This window comes from Mobula hypostoma, chromosome 7 (genome assembly GCF_963921235.1).
Source record: "Mobula hypostoma chromosome 7, sMobHyp1.1, whole genome shotgun sequence".
In the NCBI taxonomy this organism is placed as follows: Eukaryota; Metazoa; Chordata; class Chondrichthyes; order Myliobatiformes; family Myliobatidae; genus Mobula; species Mobula hypostoma.
The window spans coordinates 9,145,499-9,166,999 of NC_086103.1; the positions used below are offsets into that span (position 1 = coordinate 9,145,499).

Genomic DNA, 21,501 nt, shown 5'->3' on the forward strand with positions numbered 1-21,501 from the left:
ATTACACAAACTTCTAAAAACCAGGTCTTCTAGAAAATAATTTAAAGTTATTTGGGAATATATCGGAATTATATATAATAATCATCATTGAAAACATCACACTAGACAGAAAAGTAATCTAGAAAGATTTATCAAAGAGTATTTCCCGTTAAGCTACATCGTTCATACTATTTATCTTAATAAACTGGTACCCATCTAAACTGCTTGTAATTTCAAGCCAAACCTATCAGGTTTTTCAGTCTGGTTCAAATTGCCTCACCTCAGGAATGCTGTTTTTTTCAGAATCCTCCATTGCAATATTTCCTTTACTGACAGATTCGTTCAGAACAAAGTTCTGGTCTGCACATGACCTGTTCCTGCTGGAGAGTGTGAAATCCCTTTTGGTAGACTGCAATGTCGAACATGACTCGTAACGGAATCTTTGGGAGAGAGGATCGCCCCCAAACACTTCAACATAGTTTGGTGGTATCTGAATGCTTCTACTGGCCTTTTGAATTCCATTGAAACTATTTCTTGTTTCGAAGCAACAAAAGGAGCTCAGGTAGTGATGCTGGCAGACCGCACCTTTCCTGTTTTTGTGAACTTTAATGGCGAGGATGATTAACATTATAAGGAAAATGCTAGATATTATTCCCAAGGCTATAACCAAGGAAAAGCTCAGTTCAGGAGGGACTCTGGGATCCACCGAAGAACTGCTGACCCTAGAGAACGTTTCAGTATCAGTCCCAACCACAGATAATACAATCGTCACAGTGGCAGAAAGTGGTGGTATTCCATTGTCTTTTACCACAACCACTAGTCTTTGATTAGGGGCATCCCTGTTCACAATTGGACGGATAGTCCAAATTTCGCCAGTCTCTGCCGAAATGGTAAAAAGATTATGATGTGTGGCTTGAAAAATCTCATAAGAGAGTCGAGCATTCTGACCCGAGTCTGCATCGGTGGCTGATACCTTGACAACCAAGGACCCCGGTTCACTGAACCTGGATATTGTTTCTATTGCTGACGACCCGTATTCGGGTAAAGGATGCACAATCACTGGCGCATTATCATTCTGATCCAGGATAACAACGTTCACTGACGCATTGGTCGTGTGAGGTGGCGTACCAGAATCCCGCACTTGAACTTGAATCTGGAAGTTTTTCAATTGTTCATAGTCAAAAGATCTCTGAGCATAGATAACACCACTTTCTGAATTAATTGAGACATAGGAGGTTGTTGAGAAATTGTGAACTTGAGAGTCCAAGATAGAAAAGTTCAGTCGGGCGTTCTCTCCAGCGTCTGTATCGAAGGCCGTCAGTGAAAATATAGAGGACCCGATAACGTTGTTTTCCATAACATTTGCTGTGAATACTGGGCGAGAAAACCTTGGTGCGTTATCATTTACGTCTGAAACCTTTACTCCGATGGTTTTCTTGGAAATGAGGGGAAGGTCCCCCGCATCCGTGCATGTAATAGTAATATCATACCTGGGATTGCTTTCGCGGTCGAGCGGGTGCTGTACAAGGATTCTGTAGTAGTTCTTTAAAGATGAGTCCAGCTTAAAGGGTAGTCGATTTGAAATTTGACAACGCACCTGACCATTTTTTCCAGAGTCTCTGTCCTCTGCAGTAAACAGAGCCACTACACTGCCAAGCGGAGCATCTTCCGAAACAGTCGCAGAGGAAGACCGCAATATCACCTGCGGTGCGTTATCATTCACATCAATCACTTCAACAAATACATCACAGTACTCGGGAACAGCGTTAGAACCCTTATCTGTCGCTTGTATTTTTATCTCAAAAACGTTGCTTTCTTCGTAGTTCAGGTTCCCCTTCAGCCTGATTTCACCAGTTTTGGAATTCAGATCAAAAAGTTTACGAGCAGTCGAAGAGATATGGCTACGAAAAGAATACACTATCTCTCCATTGAGGCCATCGTCTAAATCAGTTGCGTTCAATGTAATAATCAGGGTCCCTTTTGGTGCAGATTCCAATAATCTGACTCTGTAAACCGACTGGGAGAAAACAGGCGCGTTGTCATTAACATCCTTCACTGTTACTATAATTTGCACTGTGCCCGATCTCGGAGGCAATCCGCCGTCTTCTGCCGTTAACGTTATACTATGCGTTGCCAGTGTTTCTCTGTCCAAAGGTTTCTGTAACAACAATACTGGCCACTTGCTCTTTCCACGTCGTGTTTGTACGTCCAGACTAAAATAGTCATTTGATTGTAAACGGTAGGTTTGTAAGGAGTTTGTCCCAATGTCCGGATCGTGTGCTGGTTCAAGAGGAAAGCGCATTCCGGGTCCTGCAAGCTCTATAATTTCAAGATGAAGCTGGCTTTTCGGGAAACTGGGGGCATTATCATTTTCATCGAGAACCTCCACTTCCACCTCGTAGAGGCTCAGGGGATTTTCAAGCTCAATTTCCAACGATAAGCGGCAATCGAGATTCGACCCACAAAGCAGTTCCCTGTCGATAATTTCTTTCACAAATAAAGTTCCATTCCGTACATTTACGTCGAAATACTGCTTCCGTGGACTGGGCGCTATCCGCAATCTGCGAGACCACAGCTGCTTCACATCTAAACCTAAATCGGCTGCGATTTTCCCAACAAAGGCTCCCGGTTGGAGTTCTTCAGGAACAGAATAACGAATTTGACCGGACACAATATTCGACAGCCAGAACACGCAGAGCAGCAATTGGCATTTTAGCAACAAATATACTTTGTATCTCATTTCCAGTAGAAGTCATTCCAATGGTTTTAAGCCCAGACAGTATTCTATTGTCCTTTTAGCAGTGATTCAATGATAAATAGGACAAACGGCACAAGGCATATTTGTACCTCTTGCCAATCGCCCGAATTATTTCAATCAAATACTCACATTTCCTTACAGATGCGAAATGATTCGTGCAACAATCCCACCGAGCTGCAGGCTACCCAGTTTTCATTGTGTCTGATCTAACGTGATGGTTGCCGTGCCGTAAAGAGGGCTGTCCGGATCACTAAACACATCTCAGCTCCCAATTGGTGTAGAAGTGTATTGATATTCCACCAATCAGGATTTATGACGTTTCTTAAAGCTAGCAGGGCTTAAAGTGGCCGAGAACGTGCGATTTGTTGTTGCACAATTAAAATTATTTTCATCCTGTGGATATATATGTCTTGTTCCGTTTACTCTTCGGCCCATCCGAGTTGTCAGAATCCATGTTTGGAGTAATGTATCAAAGAAGAAGTGTGAAGAAGCTGTGTTTCGTACACGCAACCCTGGAAAAAGCCCTGGTTACATGCAAGCAACACTGTAAAAGTATCAGCAGCAATAGAACACACCTGGAGTCTGTTTTTGATGTTAAAATCCACTATCTTTATTAGTAACTACTAAATATAGTAACTTAATCAGATGATCAAAAGTTAGCACTGTTATGCATTTATAGGTATATAGATAAAGTTACAAACTTATTGAAGATCAGGTGGCAAGAGTTAAAGTCTTACGATGGTATGTACGAAAGTTCAGTTTAATCCTCAGGTTAATTAATGCAAGATATTTTCAATCCAAAGACGAATGTTGTGAGAAGGCAATTACGTCGATATTCCGCAGTTTCCACGACAGCAATACAAAATAACAATAGCAGTAGGGTTCATCTCCGAAGTTGTTCCACTCCACACACTAAGTATCACCAACAGTAGCTTATCACAAAGGGGACCATCTTCAAGGTAACCACCACTCAGGTAAGGGTAGACACACAGGTAGATTCCACGCGGTGACAGAATGCGATAGCCACTTATCCAGTTCCACGACATACGAAATAACTCCTACAGTGATTTCCCACAGGAGGCCTTTGTTCAGTGAAATACCACACCCAGACAAAGACGTGATACAGACGTGGTATTCACAAAGGCCTCCACTCACCAGAGAACCCACTCCTGTGGATTAACTACGTGACAATCACATTTTCGTATTTGAATGGAATCAAACTCGCCCTTATGGGCTACTTGGAGAGAGTCCAAACAGTGACCTCTTTGTCGCTAGGTTTCTTCTGTTTCAAACCGACCTCTCCCCTCGTCTCTACAAACTTCTAATAGTTGCAGCACTTGTGAGAGTCAATTATCAATAGTCTGGATCGATCTTAACTCACCCCTTCTGGTCTACTGAAAGTATAAACCAGCGACCCAACCTACTGGTGTCTTTCATTGATCGAAACCATCTCGACTCTGACATGTGTGTGTCTGTAAGAGGATCATCTGAGCTTGCTTATTCAAAACAAGCTGCATGAAACCATAAACATTCATTGTCCATCAAACATCTCCACCTCTGTCACCATAGTAACCAAGCAATTTTGTAGTCATTAGAAATCCAACAGTGTCGAAAAGTCAGTCTATATTCTCTCAGCGTTTTAAACTGACAATCCACAGAAAAAAATGAACCCTGGGGGTACATAGCAGCTGTTAGTGAGAGGGAGAATTTATATAAGCAACATTATTGGGCTGAAGGATCCCATTTTACTTCTGATAAATGCACGGTTTTCTTTCCTGAATATCCACCCATCTCTGGCTCTTGGTTATGTCGCTAGATATGCAAAGCTCTCTCTGTGCCCTCAAGAAGGGATCATCGCCTGACCGTACTGAGTTGTTATAGTTTTCAAACATATAGTTATCTGGAGAATTTACCGAAATGAACAGACCCTAATGTGGAAGTATGAAGTGCTGGAGATCTGAAAGAAAGAAAATGCTAGAACAAGTGACTAGATTCAGGACCTTCGGCGGGATGAGAAATGTTCCACTTAAAAAAAACGTGTTGAGAACATAATTAATTGAATGCATAGCATTAATTCGTAGAATATCATTATTATTGTCTTTCATGGCTTGAAAACAGGTACCCCCTTAACAGCATTTACAGTTTTTTATCAACTATAGTTTCACTGTGACCAGGTTATTTCTGTTTATTGTGCGTTGTAAACTGCAGTCAGCTGTTCACGTCAAATGGTATTTACCTATTTAGAAAACAACAAATGTAATATCTATCAGTGATTTTATTAGGTGACATCATTCCAATGGCTGAGTCCTATTGTTTATGTAAATTTACAGACATCATGAATTCCTTTTTGTCACTGGCCAAGATTTATTTATGGTTTAATTTTGCAGACAATTTATCTGGTAAAGCGAGTGCAACCCAAAGGCTGCAGATTTGAAGCACAGAGCGCCAGAACTAATAAATAAATTTCGGTGGTTATCATCATGCAGAGAATGGAGAAGGAAGTTTGGGTATCCTTATTTTAATTTCAGCCTCCAGTGAATTCCAACAGTCTATTTTGAAATTCAAATAGAGGTGAATATAAAACTTAAATTTGCGAAAAGTGAAGTAAATCGACCGAAACTTGCTGTTCCAGGGTTGCTACTAGAAATTGGCATTCATTTTGTATTCTTGTTAGCTGACTTTAAAAATTGGAAACCGTTATTTCTAAAATATATACTATAGATATTATATGGATGTGGGAAAGATGGTGCCGGCGTGATTCAGCGATTTTCTGGGAGACTGGAGTCCCGGACGTATAACCGACACTGCCATTGCTGGAGCGGACTCGGGGCCGGATCGAAGAGGCAAGGCCCGAGTCTGTGCCCGAGAGGAAGGAACGAGCCGACGCTTGGCCGATTTAATCGCCAGTCCAGATTGAAAGTCGGGGTGTCGCTTCGGGGGCGGGGGACGGCTAGTGTTAAGCGTAAAATGACGCTTTTCCATTAACGAAGTGAACTTTAAGAAAGGGGAATTTCGCAAACATCTTCAATCAAAAACATTGCTGCACGTCTCAAGATTGCAAAGGACCAACTTGATGTTCTTCAATGGCTGAGCCAAAGACCGGACCTTCATCCTGTAGAAAAGCAAGCAGTTCATACAAAGAAGCCCACAATCATCGCAGAGTTGCAGCAGTTTTGTAAGGGGGAATGGCCTAAGATTCCTCAAAGACGATATGAAGGACTTATCAGCAGTTACCAGAAATGTTTGGTTGAAGTTATTGCTGCACAAGGGAGTCAGGCCAGTTACTGAATGCAAAAGTTCACATACTTTTTCCAACAAATGCACGTAATATTTGAGCATTTTTCTCAATAAATAAATGAACAAGCGTAATATGTTTTGTGTTATTTATTTAATTAGATTCTGTTTATCTAGTTTTAGGACTTACGTCAGGATCTGATCACATTTTAGGTCATATTTTTGCAGAAATAGAGAATATTTTACAAGGTTCACAGAATTTCTAGCACTACTGTATGTAACCTGAAAATAAATTTTACTTCCAAATGTCACCACATTGACCATTATTATTCAAAGAGCTCACACACTCATAAGGCACTGAATCAGAGCGTGTCGCCCATCGTGTCCATATCCAGCATAAATTATGAATCTACATTAATTTAATTTACAAAGACTTCAGTGGGTGGCAATTCAACTGCTCATATAAATACTTTTTAAGGATGTCATATACCCATTCCCACCACGTGCTTAGGCAATGCATTCCAAATTCCCAGCACCCTCTGAGTGAAAAAAAATCTTCCTCAAGTTCCCTCTAAACACCTTTGATGTTTCCATGAACCTATAGATCTGACAGTTCTGATATGGGGAAAATTTTGTTGCTATCTATCTAGTTCACCCTCTCCTTAATAACGTATAACTCAATCAAGCCAACTCAATCTCCTCAATTCTACGGACAATACGACCAGACTCTCCAGTTTTAAGTTACTACTGAAACTCTCTGCACCTGATAACATCGTGCTGAAATTACCCTGCACCTCTCCATTGCAGTCACGGTCCTCTTATTGTGCGGTCAATAGAAATGATGCAGTAATCCAGTACTGTAAGAAGTGGTACGATAACCTTCATGTTCTTATATGATATGCCCTGGCAAGGGGAGTCAATAATCCCACATGCATTTTTTCGCCATTTATCCACTCATGCTGACAACTTGAATAATACTTCGACTTGTTTGCCAAAGTTCCTGTCTTTCACAATATTTCTGATTGCCTCATACAGTCCATAGCCTTGCACTTATCTGCAGTAAAAGCTATATGCCGTTGTTCTGCTTAATTAATGCTTTCACAAGAATAATTAAAAGTATAAGTCTTATTCGGTAAAATATCATAAGACTGATCAGTTGCCAATGACACTACAGTAACTGGATTGCATTATATTATAGTTGTCTTTATGGGCATGTTTACTGCAACATGCACCAGGGCAATGATCTCCGATCTACTTGTTGGAACTCATTTCCAAACACTGGGTGAAAAGAGTGAAAGTTAATTAAGCTGAAGACAAGTGTTTTGTATATAAACATTTAACACCATGCGCAGAATATCTCGCATGAGCGTATAATTGCCGAGTCCACTGCATCTTGCGTGTCGGCGATACTATAGGTATAATAGGACATTCTAGTCATCATGCAATCTGATTTTCTTTGAAATAAAAGTACTGTATAATAGAACATTAGAACAAAGTTTTTGACAAGAACAGGTCCTTCCGTCCAACAAGGTTTATCAAGTTCCCATTCACATATTGTGTTGAAAGAACTGTCCAGTTTAGATTTGAAACTCTCTGAGGTACTACTCTAAATTACACAACTAGATAGTTTGTTCCAGGTGTCCACAAGTCGCTGTGATGCTTCCTGATATATGTCTGAAATCCCTCCTTAACCAGTCTGCCTCTACCTAGGGCCCCGTGTCCGTGATGATGGGCGAATTTTGGAGTAGCAGCTGGCATCCACTTCTCACCCTTAAGGATTTTTAACACTTCTATCATGACTCCTCTTATTCCACGTCTACCTCAACTGAAAAAATTTAATTCTTTCAATCTTTCTTCATAGCTCCTTCCCTGCAGACCTGGAATGCGTCTAGACGCCATTCACCGGACTCTCTTCAGTGTCTTCACATCCCTCTCAGAATATGAAGACCAAAATTGTACACAGTATTCAGGCGTGGAAATGAATAAACTAGCGCATTATACAGCTTGAGGAGAACTTCTCGAGTTGAACTCGATTCAGCGCTTTATATAGGCCAGGATTCTATTAGCCTTCTTAATCGCCTCCGTGCATTGTCCAGGTCTTGATACTGATGAGTCTACCTGGACGCCAAAATCCTTCTCATTCAGTGCACTTTCTAACCCAAGACACCCCCCCCCCATTGTATAGTTATACATAATCTTTCTACTTCCTATATGTAATACTTTAAAGTTACCTACATTAAAAATTGTCTGCCTTCATTTGGATTTTGTTCAGATCTAACTGTATTGATTCTGCTGCCTGCATGTTATCAGCCCGTCTCCCTAGTTTTCTGTCAGCGGTAAACTTTACTAGTTTATTTCCCATGTGTTATTCAAATCATTAATATAAAATAAAAACAGCAGCATTACCAAAACCCATTACCGTGGAACCCACTTTTAACATCTTCTAGGTGTGAAACGATCCTCTCTCCATAACTCGTTGTTTTCTGCTTTTCAGTCAATTCTGCACCCATCCGCACACCTTACACTGAGTTCCTACCTCCTGTAATTTGATTATTAACCATTCGTGCAGTACCTTGTCAAAGGCCTTCTGAAAGTTTGATTCTCCAACCCACTGATATTTGAGTCCCCTACTATTACTACTACTTTTTTACAGCAGAGTTTAGTTTAGGATTAGAGAGGGCCCTGTGGGGCTCCTCTCTGCTGCTTACCACCCCATTGTTTTCAAGGTCGCCGTACATTTATGATGGATGTCATCTTTGCTTTTTCACCAAGCAGCTCAACCGTCCACCACAGACACGAAAGGGTGCACCAAGCATAGTCGCCTCAAGGAGACGGAATTTATCTATCTATCTATTGCATCTTTTTAGATACCGTTTACCGGTTTAAAACGCGTTCTGGACAACTGTATACAACAAAAAAGTACATTATCTTGACTCTGGACGACTGAGAGGGTATCTATCTGGGATGGCCAGTGATGTTGTGGGGATGGAACTGGACTCTCTGACGGAGGTGTCTGAAAAGAGGATGCTGTCCAAGTTGCATGCCATCTTGGACAATGTCTCCCATCCACTGCATAATGTACTGGTTAGGCACAGGAGTACATTCAGCCAGAGACTCATTCCACCGAGATGCAACACAGAGCGTCATAGGAAGTCAATCCTGCCTGTGGCCATCAAACTTTACAACTCCTCCCTTGGAGGGTCAGACACCCTGAGCCGATAGGCTGGTCCTGGACTTACTTCCTGGCATAATTTACATGTCACTATTTAACTATTTATGGTTTTATTACTATTTAATTATTTATGGTGCAAGTGTAACGAAAACTAATTTCTCCTGGGATCAATAAAGCATGACTATGACTATCTATCTATATAATCTGTCACCGTCATCTGAGGCAAATTACTGTACATTGTTGTTGCGCAGAGTTGGTGGAACTCGTTTACCTGTAAACTGTATCTAAAAGTGTTATTAAGAAGGCGTATGGGTTGTCAACCATGGGACTCAGTTCAAGAGCCGTCAGGTAATGTTACAGCCATATAAGTCCATAGTTTTACCCACTTGGAGTATGGTGTTCAGTGTAGGTCACCTCACTACACGAAGGATGTGGATACTATAGAGAGAGTGCAGAGGAGATTTACAAGGATATTGTCTGGATTGGAAAGCATGCTTTATGAAAACAGGTTGAATAAACATTGCCTTTTGCCCTTGGAGCGACAGAGGATGAGAGGTGACCTGATAGAGGTGTATAAGATGATGAGAGGCATTGATCGTGTGGATAGCCAGAGACTGAAATGGCTAACATGAGGGGCATAGTTTTAAGATGCTTGGAAGTAGGTACAGTGGGGATGTCAGAGATAAGTTATTCACACAGAGAATGGTGGGTGCGTGGAATGCACTGCCAGCGACGGTGGTAGAGGCAGGTAGAATAGGGTCTTTTAAGAGACTCTTAGATAGGTACATTAAGTTTAGAAATGTAGAGGGCTATGCAGTAGAGAAATTCTAGACAGTTTCTAGAGTAGGTAACACGGTCGCACAACACTGAGGGCCGAAGAGCCTGTAAGGTAATGTAGATTTCCATGTTCTATGTAAAAAGAAGAACAGGAAATCTGGGTCAACGCGCCAGGGAAAACTGTATGTGTGGAGAGATGACCAATGTTAATGATTTAGTCTTATTGGTGTGCAGAGCAACAGGGAAAAAAAATCAAGCACGTTTTCAGGTGCACAGTGTTTGGATAGGATGAATGAGGACGCGAGAGCACAAGTCATCTCTGTTGTAGGACAACATCCTTGAGTTAGTGACAAAATAGCTTTTACTGCTAAGGGACGTATGGAGGCATGGAAGTAGATTACGAGAAATAAAGGTACATACAGTGGATTTAAAAATAATGTTGGATCAGTAAAGTACATAATAAAGCAGTTGTAAATCTGAAGATGAAGCATGTGGTGGAAGTACTCAGTCGGTTATCAGAAGAGAGAAATATCGAGTAGATATTGCAGGCTCATCTCCACATATGTCAGACAAGGGATAGCTGTGTAAAATTACTGTTTTGCATATTGAATCTAAGGGTTGGAATGTGCCTGGACAGAAGTTGTGATGGTTTCTATATACACATCATTCTACAGATGCGCTGTAGGGAGCATCCTGACAAGCAGCATCATTGTATGGGATAGAATTCGCACTACAACCGGCAGGAAGGCTTTACAACTGGTAGTCAAATCTGCCAAACGCATCGCCGGCACCAGCCGACCAGCTATCAGGGATTTATATAACATCATGAAGGATCTGACCCTCTCTGCTCATGGACTGTCCCACTCACATCAGGGAGGACTCTACGTAGCATCCATGGCAGGAACACCCGACTCATAAACTGTTACTTTCCCCAAGCAGTAAGGCTGATCAACAACTCCAACCATTTACACATCGCTCCACATCCCCAACCACCATGACTTTATTATTCCCTGTCAGACACTCCATCGCAAAGCGTCAGTTTATGGGTGATAAATCTACGTTCATACGGCATCCTACGAATTTATATTTACTGTGTTTTATTGTTATTGTCTTTCTTTATCTTATTGTGCTTATTTTAGGTTGCATCGGATCAGGAGTAACAATTATTACGTTCCCCTCTCCTGGAGGAAAGAATATCAGAAAGGAGTAACCATACCTCGAAAAATCAAGGCGATGTCAAGAAAGGTTTGTAACTCTTTGGCATTATATTAGAATTATATATCATTTTTGTCTGCAAAACATCACACGAGACAAAAAAAAAAGTAATGTCAAACAGATTTAACAATGAGCGCAGTGTTTCTCTTTAGTACACGATTCACCCTGTTTATCTTAATATACTGGTAGCTATCCAAATTCTTGTGCTTTCCAGCAAAACTTTAAAGATTTTCGCTCTCTGTTTTAAATGACCTTACCTCAGGAACGCTATATTTTTCAGAATCCACCATTGCAACATTTCCTTTACAGGCAGATTCGTTCAGAACAAAATTTTGGTCTGCAGAGGATCGACTGTTGATGGATACGGTGAAATCCCTCTTGGTAGACTGCAATGTCGAACATGACCCGTAACGGAATCTTTGTGAGAGAGGATCGCCCCCAAATACTTCAACATAGTTTGGTGGTATCTGAAGGGTTTTACTGGTCTTCTGTATTCCATTCAAAGAGTTTCTTGATTCAGAGCAACAACAACTACCCAGAGAACGGTGCTGGTATACCATCCCTTTCCTGTTTCTGTGAACTTTAATGGCTAGTATGATTAACATTATGAGGAGTAAGCTAGATATTATTCCCAAGGCTATAACCAAAGAACGGCCCAGTTCAGGAATGCTCCCCGAATCTGCTGATGAGCTACTGACACCGTAGAACGATTCACTATCAGTCCCAACCACAGATAATAATATAGTCACGGTGGCAGAAAGGGATGGTATTCCATTATCTTTTACCAAAACCACCAGTCTCTGATTAGAAGCGTCTCTGTTCAATATTCGACGGATAGTCCAAACTTCACCAGTGTCTGCAGAAATGGTAAAAAGGTTGCGATGTGTGGCTTGAAGAATCTGATACGAGAGTCGAGCATTCTGACCCGAGTCTGCATCGGTGGCAGAGACCTTGACAACCAAGGAGCCAGATTCGGTGAACCTGGATATTGTTTCTATTGCTGACGACCCGTATTCGGGCAAAGGATGCACAATCACTGGTACATTATCATTCTGATCCAGGATAATAACGTTCACTGACGCATTGGTCGTGTGAGGTGGCGTACCAGAATCCCGCACTTGAACTTGCATCTGGAAGTTTTTCAATTGTTCATAGTCAAAAGATCTCTGAGCATAGATCACACCACTTGCTGAATTAATTGAAACATAAGAGGTTGTTGAGAAATTCTGAACCTGAGACTCTAGGATAGAAAAGTTCAGTCGGGCGTTCTCTCCAGCGTCTGTATCGACGGCCGTCAGAGAAAATATGGAAGCTCCAACAACGTTGTTTTCCATAACATGTGCTGTGTACACTGGGCGAGAAAACCTTGGCGGGTTGTCGTTTATATCTGAAACCTCTACTCGGATGGTTTTCTTAGAAGTGAGGGGAGGCTCCCCTGCATCCGTGCATTCAATAGTGATATCATACTTGGGGTTGTTTTCGCGGTCGAGCGGGTGCTGCACGATAGTTCTGTAATAGTTCTTTAAAGACGAATCCAGCTGAAAGGGCAGTCGATTTGAAATTTGACAGCGTACCTGACCATTTTGTCCGGAATCTCTATCCTCTGCAGTGAACAGAGCCACCACACTCCCAAGCGGAGCGTCTTCCGAAACAGTCGCAGAGGAAGACCGCAATTTCACCTCCGGTGCATTATCATTTACATCGACAACTTCAACCAATACATCACAGTATTCAGGAACAGCGCCAGGACCCTTATCCGTCGCCTGTATGTTAATCTCAAAGACGTTGCTTTCTTCATAGTCCAACTTCCCTTTGAGTCTGATTTCACCAGTTTTGGAATTCAGATCAAAAAGACTGCGGGAAGTCGAAGACATATGGCTACGGAAGGAATACATTATCTCTCCATTCAGCCCATCATCCATATCAGTAGCGTTTAATGTGATAATCAGAGTCCCTTTTGGTGCAGATTCCAATAATCTGACTCTGTAAACCGACTGGGAGAAAACAGGCGTGTTGTCATTAACATCCTTCACTGTTACTACAATCTGCACTGTGCCCGATCTCGGAGGGAACCCGCCGTCTTCTGCCGTTAACGTTATACTATGCGTCGCCATTACTTCTCTGTCCAAAGGTTTCTGTAACAACAATACTGGCCACTTGCCCTTTCCACGACGCATTTGTACGTCCAGACTAAAATAGTCATTTGATTGTAAACGGTAGGTTTGTAAGGAGTTTGTGCCAATGTCCGGATCGTGCGCAGGTTCAAGAGGAAATCGCATTCCGGGTCCTGCAAGCTCTATAATTTCAAGATGAAGCTGGCTTTTCGGAAAACTGGGGGTATTATCATTTTCATCGAGAACCTCCACTTCTACCTGATAGAGGCTCAGGGGATTTTCAAGCACAATATCCAAGGATAAGCGGCAGTCGAGATTCGACCCACAAAGCAGCTCCCTGTCGATAATTTCTTTCACAATTAAAATCCCATTCTCCAAATTTATGTCGAAATACTGCTTACCAGGACCGGGCGCTACCCGCAAGCGGCGAGCCGACAGCTGCTCCACATCTAAACCTAAATCGGCAGCGATTTTCCCAACAAAGGCTCCCGGTTGTAGTTCTTCAGGAATAGAGTAACGAATCTGACCATACACCATGTCCAATAGGCAGAATACACAGAACAACAATTGGCATTTCAGCAACCAATATATTTTATATCTCATTTCCAGCGGAAGTCATTCCAAATGTTATAGGCCCAGGCAGTATTACGTATTATCCTTTCTGCAGTGCATAAGTGATAAACAGTGTGTGAGAGAGAGAAAAAGAAACGATACAGAATAGATCCGTACCGCTTGGCAATCGCTCGAATTATATCAATGAAATGGTCGTATTTCTTTACAATGTGAGAGGACTCGTGGAGCTGCTGGCTATCCTGTCTTCATTGTGTCTGATCTGACGCAATGGTTGCTGTGTCGTAAGGAGGGCTGTCCGGATCACTAATCACATCTCAGCTCACGATTGGTGGAGAACCTCATTGATATTCGAACCAATCAGGAATCTGGTCGTTTCTTAAAGCTAGCAAGACTAGAAGGTGAGGAGAATATGATATTTATTGTTGCACAGTTATATTTTATTTTAGCCTGTGGATATCTATTTTCTGTTCTTTTTACAGTTCTACTGATCCGAGTTATCAGTATCTATGTTCAGATTAATGTATTAAAGGGGAAGTATAAAGAATGGCCTACTCCTGCACCTATTTTCTATGTTTCTATGTTTCTATAACTTGTTCATCAGAGGAAAGGTAATATAAGCAACATTGTTGAGCTGAAGGATTCCATTTTATTTATAATACTTATATATCATTCATTCTTGAATTTCCCACTATTATTAGCTGTTGATTGTGGGTCTAGAAATCAAAATTATTTCTGTGCATTCAAGAGGAAATCATCACTAGATTTTATGAAGCCATTCTAGCTTTCAAACAGAGTTATTTCGGTAATTTACCCAAATAATCAGACTCTAATTGGGAAATATCATGTGCTGGAAGTATGTAAGACAGAAAATGCTAGAAGAAATTCTTGACGTTGAGCGAGAAGACAACGGTAACACTTAAGAAAAGCTTGTTGAAACCCTTAGGTTTATGAATGCTTAAGTTCAAAATTTCTAATGCCACTTCCTGTACACACGTGTAGAGGTGAAATAATTGCTACCCTGGATCCGATAGAGAACAAAAATGCAAAAAACGTTTGGAAGTCGAATAAATTGCATTGATTGCTAGTATATCACTGTTTTCTTTTATAACTTGGAAACAAGTACCTTCATGAACTCAATTTTCAGGTTCATTACTACCTTGAACTTCATTACGACCAGGTGATTTCTGTTTACTCTGTGTGTTGTAAACTGAAATCCTCTGTTCACGACAAAGTTTACATATTTAGCGAAACCACTTCTATTTACTTATGTAACACCTATCAGTGGTTTTATTCGATGCCATCATTCCGAAAGACTGTGTCCTATCTTAATTTTGTAAATTCATACCCATCGTACATTCGTTTGTGTCATTGGTCAAGATTCATTCATAGCTTAATTCTACGGTCAATTCATATGGCAAACTGACTGTTGCCCAGAGGTAACACACATCAACGTTGCTAGTTAATGCAGCATCTCTAGGAAGAGGTACAGTCGACGTTTCAGGCCAAGACCCTTCGTCAGCACTAACTGAACGAAGAGATAGTAAGAGATTTGAAAGTGGGAGTGGGAGGGGGAGATCCAAAATGAGAGGAGAAGACAGGAGGGGGAGGGATGGAGCCAAGAGCTGGACAGGTGATTGGCAAAGGGGATATGAGGGGATCATGGGACAGGAGGCCCAGGGAGAAAGACAAGGGACGGGGGGAAACCCAGAGGATGGGCAAGGGGTATAGTCAGAGGGACAGAGGGAGAAAAAGGAGAGCGAGAGAAAGAATGTGTGTATAAGAGTAAATAACAGATGGGGTACGAGGGGGAGGTGGGGCATTAGCGGAAGTTAGAGAAGTGAATGTTCATGCCGTCAGGTTGGAGGCTACCCAGACGGAATATAAGGTGTTGTTCCTCCAACCAGTGTGTGGCTTCATCTTTACAGTAGAGGAGGCCGTGGATAGACATGTCAGCATGGGAATGGGATGTGGAATCAAAATGTGCGGCCACTGGGAGATCTTGCTTTCTCTGGCGGACAGAGCGTAGGTGTTCAGCAAAGCGGTCTCCCAGTCTGCTTCGGGTCTCGCCAATATATAGAAGGCCACATGGAGAACACCGGACGCAGTATATCACCCCAGCCGACTCACAGGTGAAGTGTCGCCTCACCTGGAAGGACTGTCTGGGGCCCTGAATGGTGGTAAGGGAGGAAGTGTAAGGGCATGTGTAGCAGACGTTCCGCTTACAAGGATAAGTGGCAGGAGGGAGATCAGCGGGGAAGGATGGGGGTGGGCGACGACGAATGGACAAGGGAGTCGCGTAGGGAGCGATCCCTGCGGAAAGTGGGCGGGGCGGGGGGGGTTGGGGGTAGGGAAAGATGTGCTTACTGGTGGGATCCCGTTGAAGGTGGCAGAAGTTACGGAGAATAATATGTTGGACCCGGAGGCTGGTGGGGTGGTAGGTAAGGACCAGGGGAACCCTATTCCTAGTGGGGAAGCGGGAGGATGGAGTGAGAGCAGATGTGCGTGAAATGGGGGAGATGCGTTTGAGAGCAGAGTTGATGGTGGAGAAAGGGAGGCCCCTTTCTTTAAAAAAGGAGGACATCTCCCTCGTCCTGGAATGAAAAGCCTCATCCTGAGAGCAGATGCGGCGGAGACGGAGGAATTGCGAGAAGCGGATGGCATTTTTGCAAGAGACAGAGTCAGAAGAGGAATAGTCCAGATAGCTGTGAGAGTCAGTAGGCTTATAGTAGACATGCCAATCACCTGTCCAGCTCTTGGCTCCATCCCTCCCCCTCCTGTCTTCTCCTATCACTTTGGATCTTCCCCTCCCTCTCCCACTTTCAAATCTCTTACTATCTCTTCTTTCAGTTAGTCCTGACGAGGGGTCTCGGCCTGAAACGTCGACTGCACCTCTTCCTAGAGATGCTGCCTGGCCTGCTGCGTTCACCAGCAACTTTGATGTGTGTTGCTTGAATCTCCATCATCTGCAGAATTCCTGTTGGTTGCCCAGAGGTCAAAGGCATGGCTAATTAGTACCAGAATTATCCTCATATGAACGGATGAAGTGATTTTCGTTGGTTACATTTCAAATGGCTGCGTCATATCTGCTTTGCGTAAACTGATACCCACCATGCAGTCGTTTCTGTCACTGGTTAATCTTTATTTATGCTTTGCAGGGAATTTTCTGGTGAATTTGGTCTAACTCAGAGGACATAGGCAAGAGTCAAATTCCACCTGATTTAATAAGTAACCTTTGGTGGTTATCTTCATGCGTAATACTGAGGGAGGCATTTAGGGGTGCTTGTTTTAATTTCATCTCCTAGTGAGTTCTGGGTAGTCTATTTTGGAAAAAGAGGACCATACTAATTGGCTTGTAGCAAAAAAAATTGCGGTGAGTGTGGTAAGTGAAGTTGTGAAATAAAAGAAAACCAGCCGAAATTTGCTGTTGAATGTTTCTACTTGAACATGTTATTCATGATCTCAGTGCTCGTCTATTGAAATCTAGATACCAAAAGCAACCATTTTGGTTACCTTCAGTAATTCGGATGCCACTGCTCATGCAAGGCCCCTGAAAGTTTTGATGCCCAGTTAAGCTTTGACATTTGTGATATTTTCCAATTTACTTTTTGTATAGCAGTCGGCTCTCGTTGAAATCTAGAAGGTTTAAAATTGATAAATTTCTTTTTAAAGACTAAAAAGGGAAATTAGCAAACGTCTTCGGTCCAAATCTATTCCACATTGAACTAAATCGAAATATTCCTTGATTTATATTAATAACACGGAAATAGCATTGAAGCCAAATAGGAGTGGCAGCCACTCGTGCTGATTTCCCATAACTTTTTACAACATGTAGAACACTGGTCCGTATTATGACTGAATGTTAATTACATTGGGGTAAAGGGAAATACAGAGGAATGAGAAAGGCGTTGGCCAGAATTAATTGGAAAAGAACACTGGCTGGGATGACGACAGAGCAGCAATGAGTGGAATTTCTGGAAGCAAATCCGAAGGCACGTGATATATACATCCCACAGAGGAAGAGTATTCTGAAGGAAATATTACAAAACCATGGCTAATAAGAGAAGTCAAAGCCAACATAAAAGCCAAAGAGAGGGCATATAATAGAGCAAAGATTAGTGGGACGTTAGAGGGTTGGCAAGATTTAAAAAAGAACAGCAGAAGGCATCTAAATAGTCATGAAGAATGTAAAGATGGAATGCGAAATTAAGCTAACCAATAATATTAAAGAGGATACCAAAGGTTTGGTCAGACACATGATTAAATAAGCCGTAGTTAGCATGGTTTCCTCACGGGGAAGTATTACCTGAGAAATCTGTTCGAATACTTTCAAGAAACAACGAGCAAGATAGACAAAGGAGAATCGGTCCTTGTTGTGTACTACGATTTTCAGAAGGCCTTTGACAAGGTGCCACATATGAGACTTCTTAACAAGCTACGAGCCAATGGAATTACAGGAACAATTCTAGCATGGATAAACCAGTGCCTATTTGACAGGCAAAGAGTGGGAATAAAAGGAGCCGTTTCTGACTCGCTGCCGGTGACTAGTGGTGTTCCATGACGATCTGTGTTGGGACAGATTCTTTTTATGTTACATGTCAATGATTTGGATGATGTAGTTGATGGCCCTCTTGCCAAGTTTGCAGATGACATGACGGCAGTTGAAGTGACAGATAGTTTGGGGGAAATAGAGATGCTACAGAAGGACAGACAGATTAGGAGTATGGGCAAAGAAAGGCAGATGGAATATAGTGATGGGAAGTGTGTGGTCACACACACACTTGAAATGAAATGAAAGTGTTGACTATTTTCTAAATGGAGAGAAAATGCAAAGAGTTGAGACGCAAAGGGACTTTGGAGTTCCTGTCAAGACAACGACCAACAGGCTCCGGGACAGCTTCTTCCACCAAGCCATCAGACTGATGAACTCACGCTGATTTGAGTGTACTCTATATTACATTGACTGTTCTGTTTATTATAAATTATTATAAATTACTATGATTGCACATTTAGTTGGAGACGTAACGTAAAGATTTTTACTCCTCATGTATGTGAAAAATATAAGAAATAAAGTGAATTCAATTCAATTGTGCAGGATTCCCTGAAGGTTAGTTTGCAGGTTGAGTCTGTGGTGTGGATGGCAAAAGCAATTTTCGCATTCATTTCAACAGGTCTAAGAGATAAAAAAAAACCAGCATGTAATGTTGAAACATTATAACACACTGGTGAGGCCTCACTTGGAGTATTCTGAGCAGGTTTGTGCCCCTTATCTTAGAAAGGACGTGCTGAAACTGAAGAGGTTTCAAAGGAGGTTCACAAAATTGATTCCAGGATTGAATGGCTTGTCATATGAAGAGCATTTGATGGCTCTGGGGCTGTATTCACTGTAGTTCAGCAGAATGAGGAGTGACCTTATTGTAACCAACCGAATGGTGAAAGTCCTTGATACAGTGGACCTGGAGAGGATGTGTCCTATGGTGGGAGAGTCTAAGACCAGAGGACACAGGCACAGAATAGAAGGGTCTCCTTTAGAAGGGAAATGAGGAGGAATTTCTTTACCCAGAGGGTGATGAATCTGTGGAATTCTTTGCCATACTCCTCTGTGGAGACCAAGTCTCTATGCATATTTAATGCAGAGATTGAGAGACGCATGATTGATTAGGGCATGAAGGGACATAGGGAGAAGGCAGGAGATTAGGGCTGAGAGCAACATTGGATCAGCCATGATGAAATGGCCTAATTCTGCTATATCTTATGGTCTTATCATCTTATGGTAACAACAAAACATACAAAACTGATCACACTACCGAGATGAAGCTTCTTGGTTCACTTTTAAATTTAATCTCAAATCTAAAATATTCATTGCTGTCTCCAAAGAGTGCATTGTAGAAATTTATCCCAGATGCTTCAAGAGAATCTTCTAAATAATTGCGCATGTAACCCAGGTAGATCAACACAACATAAGTGTAATACCAAAGCGTATCAAAGACTTCTTTCAACCAGCGTTTTCTGACATTATGTCAACATCTCAGTACAATAAAACGCAAACACGAGGAAATCTGCAGATGCTGGAATTTCAAGCAACACACATAAAAATTGCTGGTGAACGCAGCAGGCCAGGCAGCATCTATAAGAAGAGGTACAGTCGACGTTTCGGGCCGAGACCTTTCGTCATGATCTTTCGTTCATGGCACGAGAAACCCATTTGTGTAAAAAGCCAGAGCTACAGAAACGGCGACAGAAACTCCAAAAACTCCTCTTCGGAAGAGAGTTAGAACCTTCGTCTAAATGGGCTATATCTGGGCAAAGACTGGGCCAGGACAGAGGAATCCGGCGAGTTGCTTTCGGTTGGCTATGCCCCAGTAGGGGCGATGGGCTTAAGTTTAAAAAGTGTCATTATAATCACAAGCAAGACTCCAGAAAATGCGCACGAGCGGACTGACACCACATTGACCGTGATTATTCAAGAAGATGGTCATGTTAGTCATGGCATTGAAGCAGACTATTTCGCCCATCGGATCCATATCATATCTATGAGCAAATTAATATTTACATTAATTATATTTACCACGACTGGCTCTGCGGTCTTCCGTGGTTTGTGTCATTCAAGTGCTCACAGAGATATTGGTTAATTGTTGCCACGTACCTATTTCCACCACCCACCCAAGCAATGCATTTCAAATTCCTAACTTCCTTTGAGTGCAAAAAAAAGGTCTTCTTTACATTCTGGCTCAGCTTCTTTGACATTTCCGTAAACCAATATCTTCGGCAGTTCTGTTATGGGGAAAATGTTCTTACTACCTACACAGTTCGCCTTCCACTTATTTGCATAAATCTCAAAGAAGCCCCCACCCTCGCCCAGCCTGCTCAATTCCAATGAAAATATGCCCAGACTCTTCAGTTACTTGTTAGGACTGAAACTCTCTGCCTCAGGCAGCTTTATGTTGAAATTTGTGCTGCCACCTTGAATGTCACTCGACTTGTTTGCTAAGGTCACCATCTTTCACTATATTCTGTATGGTATTACCATTTATTTTGTCGACCCTGCCTTTACTGGTCGACTCAATATGCATCGCCTTGAGTAAATTCAAATTGCCATTGCTCCGCCTCATTAATGTATTCTCAATATCAAATGTAGATAAAAATACGACCCCGGTCTTATTCGGTGAAATATCCTGCGACTGGTCATTAGTCAATCAAACTACAGTATCTGGATTCGAAACACATTTCCCTAATTCCAGTTGTTCTGCCCAATTCCACAACTTGAATGATTGTTTAAATGCAATCATACTGAGCACAGGAGTCGTTCAAAACTTCTTACGGCGGGTGGAGAAATGTGTTAACGTTTCAGTATGAGCATTTTTCATCGACTTCTTTATCGGTCTAGAACGTTAGCTCTAATTTCTCCCAACGTGGAGGTTGCTGAGAATGTTCCTACTTCCTCGTTTTATTTCAGGTATCTTTGATTTCCGAATACAACGAGTGAATAAATCTCGTGTGACCGAAAAGCGGCACCAAAACCATTTTGCTCATACCTAACCAAGGGGTTTAAGCAACCAAAACATTTTTTTTTCTTCAAAGGCAGTGTTCATAGTGCCTGGAACATACTTATTCAGTAATTTACTACAAGTTAATTTTAACGCAATTTGTTATCACAATAAATTCTAAACGGCCTAGAACCT

General features: G+C 41.9%; 2 protein-coding genes across 2 annotated transcripts; both read right to left on the minus strand.

Annotated features, from left to right (window-relative positions):
• Nucleotides 1-235: 235 nt before the first annotated feature.
• Nucleotides 236-2,719, minus strand: LOC134349868 (protocadherin-10-like). Its single transcript, XM_063054832.1, has one exon. It carries the CDS (start codon nucleotides 2,717-2,719, stop codon nucleotides 236-238), a length of 2,484 nt encoding a protein of 827 aa, XP_062910902.1.
• A 2,742-nt stretch (nucleotides 2,720-5,461) lies between these two features.
• LOC134349869 (protocadherin-10-like) lies at nucleotides 5,462-13,786 on the minus strand. The gene is made up of 2 exons (XM_063054833.1): nucleotides 11,393-13,786; nucleotides 5,462-5,731 (listed from the first exon to the last, which is right to left on the minus strand). Exons 1-2 carry the CDS (start codon nucleotides 13,784-13,786, stop codon nucleotides 5,462-5,464), a joined length of 2,664 nt encoding a protein of 887 aa, XP_062910903.1.
• Nucleotides 13,787-21,501: the final 7,715 nt, after the last annotated feature.